Consider the following 12,039-nt stretch of genomic DNA (forward strand, 5'->3'; position numbering starts at 1 on the left):
ACAGCTGGGATTATTTAGCTTGGAAAAAAAGGAGGATAAGGGGAGACATGTAGATAGAAATCTACAAAATTATGCATGGTGTGGAGAATGTGGAGACATTTTCTCCCTCTCTCAAAATTCTAGAACCTGGGGTCATCCTCTGAACCTGATTGGTGGGAGATTCAGGACAGATAAAAAGAAGTCCTTCTTCACACAGCTCATGGTCAAACTATGGAATTCACTACCACAGGATGTAGTGATGGCCACCAGTTTGGATGGCTTTAAAATGGGGTTAGACAAATTCCTGGGGGAAAAGGCTATCAATGGCTACTAGTCTTGATGGCTATGTGCTACCTCCAGTACCAGAGGCAGTGAGCCTATGTACACCAGTTGCTGGGGAACATGAGTGGGAGGGTGCTGTTGTACTCATGCCCTGCTTGGTCTGATCCAGCATGGCTCTTCTTATGTTCTTAGGTGTGATAGATGAGCAGCAAGAAGAGATGAGTAGCAAGAAGAAGGTAAGTGCTCTCACTTCCTCCATAAAGTAGAAATCATAACTGAACCACCCTCGAACACACTTCCTCACCCATTCATGCCTAAGAACTCTGGATATCTATGAGTATCTACAACAGGGGTGAGGAACATGTGGCCCTCCAGATGATGTTGGACTCCAATTCCTTTTAGCCTCAGTCAATGTGGTCAATGTTTGGGGATGGTGGTAGCTGTAGTCCAGTAGCATCTGAAGGGCCACAGGTTCCCCCCATCCATGGTCTACAGGTAAATGTAACATGCACACAGGGCTAAATATTCCAAAAAGAAATTTAAAAGGTTATAATAGCTTTAGGCACAATATAGCCAAATGTAAACACTTTAACTCCATTAAAAACCGGCAAATTAAACACCTTGCCATTGAATAGAACCTGAAAATACTTAACCATGGATGGCTTATGCCAGTTCTCATTAACTATATTATTATTCAAATAGTTGACTTTTTTGGAACATAACTGAATTTTGCACACAAATTCAATTTCTGTGCTTGTGGCCCTGACTTCCTATGAAACCAATCTTTCAGTTACAGGAGATGAGTTATGTGAATGGCATGATTCTATTGGTCTTATCTAGTTCTTTCCAGGATGTAAATGTATTCACTGAAGCTCAAAAAATAATGCAGTGGGAAAAGTCAGAAATCCAGAGGAAATCTCCTGTTCAGAAATTTTCTGCTAGCTCCAATAACACACATTTTCTGTCTTAAGAGAACCAAGTTGGGATCCCACCTCCCTTATGGTCACTGAGGAATGCCCAATTCATTACTCTCAATTTCTGGTGGGACTGTGATAACCACATATGATTGGCCACATGTGGTTTGTGCCAAAAGCACAACAAATTACCCTTGACCTCCAGTGGTGTCGTGGCAACTTTTGAAGTGCAGGTGTTCATCATGACAGTCTCCACAGCCACGCCCCAAGGAGAGTCCATAATTACAGGCAGTTGTGTTGATCCATATCAGCAAAGCAGTTTTAGGACATTTGATCTGATAGGAGCAGGTCTTTCGTAAAGCTAATGGGTCTTAACTGCCCATTCACCACCAAGCCACCCTGAAATACTTTGCATTGCAACAGGGATAGCTCACAACAATATATTGTTGCAGTGAAAATTCTTTTTCCCTCAGCAGTTGTGAGGATTTCAGCTAAGCTCAGAGGAAACAGGGAATTCTGGGGGGGGGGGCAGATGATGTCAGTGTCCCTGCTAATAAAAAAAGTACTGGTGCTGAGTCCCTACGAGCCCTGGCTCCACTACACCACTGTTGACCTCTCTCCCACATCTTTAACAAATAAGCCACCTAGACCAAAGAAGTGGTACACACAACACAAGAAGAACTGTTTCTCATGAAGATCACTGAAAGCTGACCATTTCTCTCCACCTTAGCCTCTTTGGCACCCCTTTTCCATGTACAAAGCCAGAATCAGTCATTGTTTATCCACTATCCATATCAGCCTTTGGATGTCTACCATATTCAAATGATTATTAATGGCTAGGTTGGTTGCTATTCTTATTATACTGTCCAACATACCTCTGTAGTAGGGGTGGACATCTTTGGGATGTCCAGAGGCCATTTTCACCCCTCTGGAACCCACTCTCATGGACCATACTCCACAGGGTGCCAGAGGAATTCTGTAGGGCAGCAGCAAAAAGAAAATTGGCTTTTTGCTGCTATTTCACTGGCAAATCACTACAGAATGCTACAGTGGCCAAATTTAGATTGCAAACCACCTAAAACTGGTAATTGTAGTGTTCCATAATGGTTTGCCACCAATTTTCAGCAGCAAATTGACAAATGTTTTGCCACCACCGCTGCGAAATTTAGCAGCAGTGGCGGGGGACTGTGGGGGCTGTGGTGGGGGCCACCTGTGGCCCATGGGTCATGTGTTGCCTACCCCTACTCTATAACATGGAGATGCTTTATGTCCTCCAGTGCTCAATATCTATCAGCTTTCTTCCCACTATTATGCAAGACACACCTTTGCTATGTGCAAATTCCATACTCCCCAAGATATTGAAGCAAAACAGGTTCTTCTGTATTCATAAGCTGGTATCACACCTGAGATCCCATATCAAATATGTAGATCCCATATCAAATATGTAATGTGGCTCACTTCATATCCTGCCCTAAGTTACCCTTGTACAGCAATTCTGGAATGAGGCTCACAGTCAGGGAGAGGAAAAAATACAATGCAAACAGAGCGGGCGGGGGGACTATGATCCATGTGGCTGTGATTGTGTGACCTATTTTCATGACACATCAATGAATACGATCTCAATAGGACTGGAAGCATTAATAATTGTAATTATTAGGAACATGTAATGACTTAACTGGTTGAAAAACATGGATTTTATTTAGATTGTAATCATAGCTATTCCATTAAACAGGGTGTTCAGTGCCATCCGACATTGCTGTGAACAGTTTGTACCTGAGACGAGCATTCCCATTACCTCAAGGTCCAAAAGAGTTATAATAGGATTGGTGGAAGGCTCTGAAAATTGATTGTCTTCCAGTACATACAGTGGAGGCTAGTGACTACGATGTCAGTGGGGCAGTGAATTCGCTCCAGGTTTCAGTCAGAATCAGCCAGAACTCTAAAGGACCTGTCAAAGGTGCTTCACCTTTAGAGTTCTGACTGAAACCCAGAGTGGATTCATCACCCCACCTACATTGGAGCCACCAGCCTCCGCTGAGTACATGTGAACCTGTACTGGGTTTAGCTGGGCAGCAAGAATGGGCGAGGGGTATTCGGTGGTGTAGTGGAGCCAGGGCTCATAGGATCAAAGTACCACAACTTTTTGATTAGCAGGGATGCTGACGTCAACTGCCACCCACCTCAGACTTCCTTGTATCCCTTTGAGCTTAGCTGCAATCCTCACAGAAGCTAGGGAGAAATGAAGCTTCCCAGCAACAATATATTTCCTGTTGTAATAGAAAGTATTTTGAGGCAGCTGGGTTGGTCCTGGATGGGCAGTTAAGACTCACTAGCTTTACAAGAGGCCTGCTCCTAGCAGATGAAAAATCTCAGAACTGGTTGGTTGATACGGAACAACACAGCTGCCTGAATTTTTGGACTCTCCTTGGTGCCGTGGTTACGGGGAACCTCATGATGAGCTTGTGCACTTCAAAATTTATCACTACACCACTGGGTCTATTGACCTCACGCCCTGCTTCTAGGCTTCATGGAGGCTTTGGGCTTGTTGCTGTAGGAAACAAGAAGTTGGATATTAGACGAGATACACTTTCCCCAACCTGGTGCCCTCCAGATGTATTAGAAAACCTCCCATCATCCTCCAGCCAGCGCAGCCATTGGCTGTGTTGGCTGGGGGATTATGGGAGTTGTTGTCTAACACATCTAGAGGGCACCAGGTTGGGGAAGCCTGGACTAAATGGGCCTTTGCTTTGATCCAACAGGGCTGAACCCACAGTAGAGGGGCTGGAGGGTTCAAAGATGGGCTGTGGTCTAAGCCAGGGGGCACTGAATCTCTTTCAGCCTGCGGTCTGAATTCAATGTTGGAGAAGCTCTCAGAGGCCACATTCCAGTGGTGGGTGGGCCCAAAGGCAAAGGGGGTGGAGCCAAGATTAAAAAAAATACCAACTGAACTGCCAGTAACTAAGCCTTAGGAAAGGCATTTAAGCCTTTTAGAATGGGGAAAAACTGCACAAATCTTAGGAAGCCAGGGGGGCTGGCCTTCTGTGAAGGCCTGCAGGGCCTTATTGAAACTCCAGGAGGACCAGATTTGGGTCCTGAGGTTCCCCACCTCCATTCTAATCATTGCCCATTTCTGGCCTTATTTCATTTATTTGTTTTATTTATCTATTTATTTATTTGAAATATTTAGGCATAGCCCTCCCAAAGCAGCTTACGGAAATCCCACCCCCATAAAACTCCCAATATGCCATTCCAATAAAATATAATCATCTAAAAAAGCAGTTGAAAACTCTTCAATCCAGCACCACAGGCAAATAAAATGAATTCAAACAGGGGTTGTTGGGGTTTGAGTGGGGGGAACTCATTTAAAACCAACAGCAATCTCAACTAAAAGCTGCTCGAAATAAATGGATTTTTTCAAGGTCCATTTAAAACCCAGAATTGTTGGAGCCAAAGGTATACGTTGCTTCAGATTACAAGATGTTTTTCTAAACAATACATGATGACGTCTTGTAGTAGTCAATCAAAAGAAATGATTAATCATCCTCAAATAATGCAGTGAGATAATGTCATATTTATTATAATCAACTGAACAGTCAAAAGCAATATCAGTAACTAGTACTGTGCCAAAAATTTATCCCACATTTTTTTTCAATCATTCTCATTCAATTTGGTAGAAGAGAAACTGCTTTTGAAAATAAAGTCAATACTGAAGAAATTTTTGAGAAATTCTCAAGGGTTGGGGTTGGGTTTCTTGGGCTTACCTTACTTAGGAGGTGGCCGAGGAATGAGCACAAGTGTCCTGTCTTTCATTGTACATTCATCACTTTGGCTGCCAGGAGCCTCCTCAGCTCCCTACCCTTGGACTGAAGCCCAGTGGAAGGCATCATGAACTAATTCCTCCCTTAGTGCTTTTTCAGATCAGGAAGTGCAGGCAGCCTGGGAGGCTAACTGTGATCAGGTAAACTCAAAAACACCACCAAAAGAAATTCAGCATCCATTATAGACTGTCCTGAGAATGAGGCAGAGCAATGGAAGCCCCTTTCATGGGGGAAGAAAACTTTCTGGAATTGGAGGACAGTTTTTTGGCAAAGCACAACTCCACCTCATCCCTAGAGTGTGACACAACACTGCCCCTCCACACACACACCTGCATTGTGGTGGATGCAAAATGGGGGCCAGCCTGCCAATGCAGTTGATGCTGTTGAAGCACAGAAAACCGCAAAACACTTACCAAAAGCAAAAGAAACTGTGCTACAAGCCCTGCCAATGGGGAGCCCTGCCTGTAAGAAACTGTTGAGAATTACTCCTTCCCCTGGAGGAATTCACTGAAATTATCTCTCAAATTTCTCTGCCCCCAAATAAGGTGGAGAATTTTGAGAGGCCATCTGCGCACACCTCCATTATTAACTGACTTGCAATTGGTGGACTCAATGCTACTTTAAAAATGGCTGATTTCTACAAAAGGTGTTTGGTTATACTCTGTTGTATTTTCCTCCGTCGGTGGTTCCTGAGAACTACACTGGCCCAGTGCAAAAGCCAATGCGTCCTACTGTTGGACTAAACCCAAGAAAGGCTAAAATCAAGTTCTGCTTTGACTATCAGCTAATTAGGGGTGTGCCTGCCTGCAAGGTGCTTTCCTTCGGGATCAAAACGGTTCATTCAGTGGATTTGATTGCAGGAACAGAGAGGGGCAAAAACTGAGCCAGAACAATGTTTGTTGTCTGCACAATCCACAGTGTGATATTGGCAAAGGGTTGTCCCATCATGCCATGTGTTATTTTCTTGGGGATGGGGTGTCCTTCCATGATTCCAGCTTGTTGCTCAAATGCTGAAATGGGAGACAGAAGAAGCTCTCTTGCAGACATGCCTTAGGTGGCCCTGGGCAAGTCGTTATCTCACTGCCTCTGTTCTCCAGCTGTAAAATGGGGATGACAGCAAGGCTATTTTGCCAATCTGATCACAGGAGATCTAAGAAGTGTGCCACAGCAGCATCCTCTGCTCTGGTGCAAGTGCTTCTTGGGTGTGCCTCTTTGGTTGCACGCTGCATTCCTTGGCCCACCTTGTGATGACAATAGAATTGCTACCCCCTAAAAATGTGTGGCCACTCGCAGTTGCTGCACAGCCCAGGATAAAGCCTGGTTCGCATGAGTATTGTGATCACTTGTGGACTCTAGCATCAAGTGATGGGTTGAACATGTGAATAAACCGTGACACACCAGTTAGAACTGCTGTTATCATCTCAAACCACAATGCTTCTCAATCGGGTCAATTCACACATTCAGCCAACCACTAAGGACTGTTTGACACACATTGCATGTGCAATACCTGATCCCTGTAACATCAAGTGATGACTTCTACAGGCAAATGGGCCATGACAGAGAGATGCCACCACAAAGAGAGCTTTCATATCTCCTCACGTTTCAAACTAGGGCAATCACCCAAATAAAGAAAACTTGGTTCATTCATCATATGAGTTTTAGGCTGCAACCTGCCCCAGCACGGTTGGGGTGATGGGAGTTGTAGTACAACACATCTTGAGGTTATCAGGTTGGGGAAGGTTGCTGTACACACTTATCTGGGAGTAAACCCCACTGATGTCAGTGGCGCTTATCTCAGAGTAAAATGTGCATAGGACTGAGCTGTTAATGAACTGAATGGTTATCTAAGCCTGTATAAATTTGTATTTGATGTGGGAAAGTCAGTCTAAAGTGTGTGTTGCCAGGACACACACACACACACACACACACTTCCTCAGCAGACATCATCCTAGGAGAGGACTTCCCCATCCCTTGTACACCAGAGTGATGGTATCTAAGATGGCACTTAATATCTTGAGTTTTCATAAGTGTTTGCATTTCTTTCTTTCTTTTTTAAAAAAACACCACCATTCTGCTCCCCGATTAAACAGGAGCATCTTTTGAGTTGACTAGAATGTTTCCATTGACTCCACATTGCAGCCCTACTTCAAACGCGAGGCTTTTCCGTGGTGTCCCTTCTCACAACCCAGTAATCCAGTTGAGAGTGATCAACAAGTGATAGAGTGCGATAAAAGGAAGGACTTCTTCACACAGCGCATAGTCAAATTATGGAATTCGCTACCACAAGACATAGCGATGGCCACCAGTTTGGATGGCTTTAAAAGGGAGTTGGACAGATTCACGGAGGAGATGGCTACTAGTCCTGATGGCTCTATTGTACCCCCAGCATCCGAAGCAGTACGCATATGAACACCAGTTGCTGGGGAACATGGGCAGGAGGGTGCTGTTGCATGTCCTGCTTGTGGGTTTCCCATGGGCAACTGATTGGCCACTGTGTGAACAGAATGCAATGCTGGGCTAGCTGGACCCTTGGTCTGATCCAGCAGGACCCTTCTAACGTTCTTATGCCCTCATTTGTGACCCAGCCTGCCAAGAAGGGCGAGCTTCTCCCTCCCAGGACTGCGGGGAAGTCAACACTCACGGACGCCCTTTGCTACGTCAAAAAGACCACGCGAGAGATTAATAATGCCAAGGGCCAAAGCACCGCACCATCCTCTGCAGGCATCCACGCATCTGGCTCTCCTCCGGGAGCAAAGAGGACTTGCTGTCCCCCGTCACCGGCACGATCGCACAGGCTTGGGGGGGGGGGAGCGCTCTCCCCGTTTGCATTGCCTCCCCCCACCCACCCCCACCCCTCCCCACCCCGGACGCGCGACTCAACCTGGCGCCCTCCGGATATTTTGGACTACAACGCCCATCAGCCCCAGCCAGCACGCCCGATGGGCAGGGATGATCGGGGCTGCCGTCGAGAAAGCTCGTGGGCCCGATGTTGGGGGAGGCGTGTGCGCCTGCGATGCCCAAGAAGACCCCTCCTCCCTGATCCGTGGGTGAAGGCGGGGGGCGCGGGTCCTCCGCAGGAAAAGGAAGCAGCGCAGCACCCACCTGGAAAGCGCTGACCAGTTCTTTCTGTTCAGAGACATGCTGCTCTCCGCTCCCTGGCCGTGGCCGTGGCCGTGGCAGTGGCGGGCGGGCGCTCTTCTTATTGGGAAGCTGTAGCAGTAGGTGTAGCGGCGGCCGATTTTGTTTTTCCTCGAGGCGCTGGGGAAAGTTCGCAGGGCATCGAGGCAGAAGCTCGAGCCAGGGCGCGGCGGCGGGTCCCGTCGCAAGCGCCCGGTCCCTTCCCTGGCGGTTTGCCGCCGCCTCTGCCCTCGCGCTGCGCACCTTTCCCCTGCGGTGCCACCCGTCTACTGCCGGGCTGCCCGCATCACATGGGCTCTTATCTACCTTGACAGGCTGGGAGCTGTAATTTGTCTATTAGCAGCACCTTGCAAAAGGCGCCCCGCGAGGGTGGGACGTGACCCAGCCTGCGCACAAAGGCAGCCATTCTTCGGTTGCCCGGGCTGGGGAAGGGTTTGGATCCAGCTCCGCGCTCGGGCCAAGGCGCCCTGGATTTTCGGGGGCAACTCCCTGCTCAGAACCAGTTTTTCCTGCCTCGCCGTCTCTGCCTCTGGTTTCTCCACCGCTGTGCAGGCGCAGGAGGTGGAAAGCGGCGAGAAGGGAGGGAGCAGAACCGCTCCGTCGAGTCATCCGTGTCCCACTTAATCAGAGGCGCCCGCTCGCAACCGAGTCACTTTCGCGTCCATCTCAACAACAAACATTTAAAAGGAGCCGGGGGGTGGGGAGGAGGATATTTCTGCTTCTGCATGGAGCCCCTTGATCTAAAACAGCTTTCCCCAACCTGGCGCCCTCCAGTTGAGTTGGACTGCAACTCCCATCATCCCCATGCAGAGTGATGGGAGTTGTAGTCCGGCGCATCTGGAGGGCGCCAGGTTGGGGAAGGTTTCTCTCAGCGCTGCTGCGGGCTATTGGGCAATGACTTGTTTTTATTTTATTTTTTACCATGACCGCGCTACCGTCTGTGATTTAGGGCAATGACTGATTCCCAATCCCAAGGCGCGAGTCAGGAGCTAGGAACGAGTTACCGTAGCTGCAGTACTTGAGAACTCAAGAGGCTGGAGGAGGCAGCAGGGGTGCAGTTAGGGCTGGAACTCCGGGCCAAAGTCCAGAGCCCTGCAATCCTGCCCCCCCCCCTCACATGCACACATGACCACCCAAAGAGCAGCGAGTGACGGCGGGGCGCCCAGAAGCAAACTCCATCTAATTCCTCTACTCATGATACTATGACTATGATTTGAGTTTAAAATGCAGATCTGCACATACTCAGAGGTTTGGTTTTTTTATAATAATAAATCAAAGCTGGCAAATACTGTCCTTATTGTTCTAAGATATCAGGAATGTAAAAGCAATGGAATGGTGGGCTGGGGTGGAGAAGAGAAATGTTAGCTGTGTGCTTCACAACTCAAGTAACATACAAGGCCATGTATTATTGGTCCACCACCACCATAAGACCATTAAGTCCAGCGTCAAAATGTGCTTAGCTGCACTACTGGGAGCCAAGAGCCTCTCTGTTCAGCACCTGAGCCCGTGGCACAAGCAAGAAAACAAGGCGGAGCAAGGTGCGCTACCTGAGGATGCTTGTAGGACAAGTTTAGGAGCACAGTAACTAAATACCCATCCGTAAGTCCAGTCAAAGAACTACGTCGTTTAGGACAGGGAACTACAACCCCTTCCCTGTTGGCCTAATCTGGCCGGCTGGTCTCCTCAATTCAAGCCGGAGAGCCTCCTGGAGGTCCTCCAGGAGGTGGGGTCCTGGAAGAATCTGCCCCGGAGGGCCTTCCCAGCAGGGGAATCCCCACTGGTGATCCCGTGCACCAACAGGGGAATTCATGCTGTTATCTCTGATCTCAGACTGGAGATAATAGTGGGGGATCTTGTCAGCAGGAATTCTGCTGGTGGCAGGAAGAACAGCAACTCTTCCCAGCACCAACACAGCAGCTTCGTGTGGCGTGTGGTGCCCATGGGGGCACTGGATGAAGCCAGGGACTTGGCCCACACTGGGAAGAGTGGCTGCTCTTCTCAATGGGAGATGTTGCTTTGTGTGGCATGTGGTGTCCATGGGGGCACTGGATGGTGCACAAAGCCAGGGACCGGGCCCATACCAGGAAGAGCAACTGTTCTTCCCTAACATGAGCTGAATCCCTGGATTTGCACCAGGGATTATCTTTAAGAGCACAGAATTCTAGGGCATTCATACATACATATTCATCACCCCCTGACTGCAAGATCAAGTGATGGCTTGCATGTGTGAAACAGTTATCCAAGTTCAAACACAGAGCTTCCTTGACAGGATGTACATGGATCCTTCCTTTCAATGTTCAGCTTACATTAAAAGAAGCAATAAACAAACAAGGCAACAAAAACAAACCTATGCACACTTGCTGAACAGTAAGTCCATTTGAACTCAGTGGAAAAATGCAGTGGAAGAATATGGTAACTAGTGGAACTCCCTGCTCTGAGAAATCTGGCTTACCCCTTCTTTGTTAATTTTCCACCACCTTCTACAAGCATCTTTATTTCAAGGGACTCTTGATGTAGCTTTAGTGTAGTTTTTGTTTGTTTATGTTCCTTCCAGAAATTGCATTATAGTTTTTTATTATTTTCTGCCCCTATGTGTTACTTGTTTTGTTTTTAAGTTGTTATATTGCTTTTTGTTATTAGTTATTAGGTTGTTACTATTTGTTATTAAAGGGACCGCAGTGGCTTAGTGGTTAAGACGCTGAACTGCAGTCCGGAAGGTTGGCAGGACGGCTGTTCGAGACCCACGTGAGCTCCCGTCTTCAGTCCCAGCTCCTGCCAACCTAGCAGTTCGAAAGCAAGAAATTGCAAGGAGATAAATAGGTACCGCTTCGGCGGGAAAGGCAACAGCGTTCTGTGCACCACGGTGTTCAGTCATGCCAGCCGCATGACCACGGAAGCGTCTTCAGACAGCGCTGGCTCTTTGGCTTAGAAATGGAGATGAGCACCACACCCTAGAGTTGGACACGACTGGCTGGGGACACCTTTACCTTTATTTGTTATTAAATGATGTGTTGTTTTTATTTTACTGTGTCAGCTGCCTGGAATGCCTCATTACAAAATGGAAGGTGGGGTACAAATCAGAAAAGAAATCAACCAACTTCTAAATAAACATGCATAGGACTGGGCTGCATAAAGGCGATCCAGTCAGTCCCCTGTGCACGTAGTACTGTGCATGAAGCAAGTAGACCTTCAGCTCTCTACTTGTGGGAGAATCCTGTGCACTGAACTGCATGTCCAGGAGGAAGCGCAGATGCTGCAGGTGACTGGATTGTGCCTTTAGTCCCGAGCCTGGGGGGAGGGGCCTTTTGGGGTGGGGGGGCCAGATTCCCTCCTCCTGTGGGCCAGATGATGCCAGGACACAGAGCCCTGCCCGATGTGATTGGGTCCTCGTGCAGGGAAGGCAAGGGAGGAGGCAGCCTCAAGGCTGGGTATCAAGGAAGAGGCAGGGCTTCCAGGAGGGGGAGGGGCCTCACCCAATGGTCCACAGGCTGGATGGACCAGCCTGGTTGGCCATATTTGGCCTGTGGGTCAGAGATTCCTCATGCCTGCTCTTTTATTCACAGAGATATAAGGGGAACTGTATGAACCCAATTGGTGACCAATTGGTCATCAAGGAGTAAAACAGCTCCTGCCTAGCATTTTGGACAATGAATTCAAAAGTACTGGAACTACTAACAACTAACTTAAAATTTAATTACATGTTAGTGCAATGATTTAATAAAAGTAAAGGGTTGCATCCAATGTTCAGCTAATTTAATTCCCACTCGTTTCAGTGAGTCTAGTCTAAGTAGGATTATCATTCGATATGACCCCAAAAGGTTAAGTGCATCAGTTTACTTGGATTTAGGTTTTTACTGTGTCTGATGGAAGTACAATTCCGTGCCTACCTCCCCTAGGCTCCCTCCACC

The 12,039-nt window shown here is 47.7% G+C and overlaps 1 protein-coding gene across 3 annotated transcripts in view; it reads right to left on the bottom strand.

Moving 5' to 3' along the window:
- Positions 1-8,402, bottom strand: part of LAD1 (ladinin 1) — a 45,146-nt gene extending 36,744 nt beyond the window's left edge. For all 3 annotated transcript variants that reach the window (XM_084853589.1, XM_084853588.1, XM_084853590.1), the window contains exon 1: positions 8,096-8,402. In XM_084853589.1, coding sequence (XP_084709715.1) covers positions 8,096-8,133 — 38 coding nt within the window. In that variant the 5' untranslated portion in view covers positions 8,134-8,402. The remainder of the gene's footprint in view (positions 1-8,095) is intronic.
- Between the last annotated feature and the right edge of the window lie 3,637 nt (positions 8,403-12,039).

Source organism: Heloderma suspectum, chromosome 4 (genome assembly GCF_057233095.1).
Source record: "Heloderma suspectum isolate Gila_16-S chromosome 4, 16-S_ref, whole genome shotgun sequence".
Lineage (NCBI taxonomy): Eukaryota > Metazoa > Chordata > Lepidosauria > Squamata > Helodermatidae > Heloderma > Heloderma suspectum.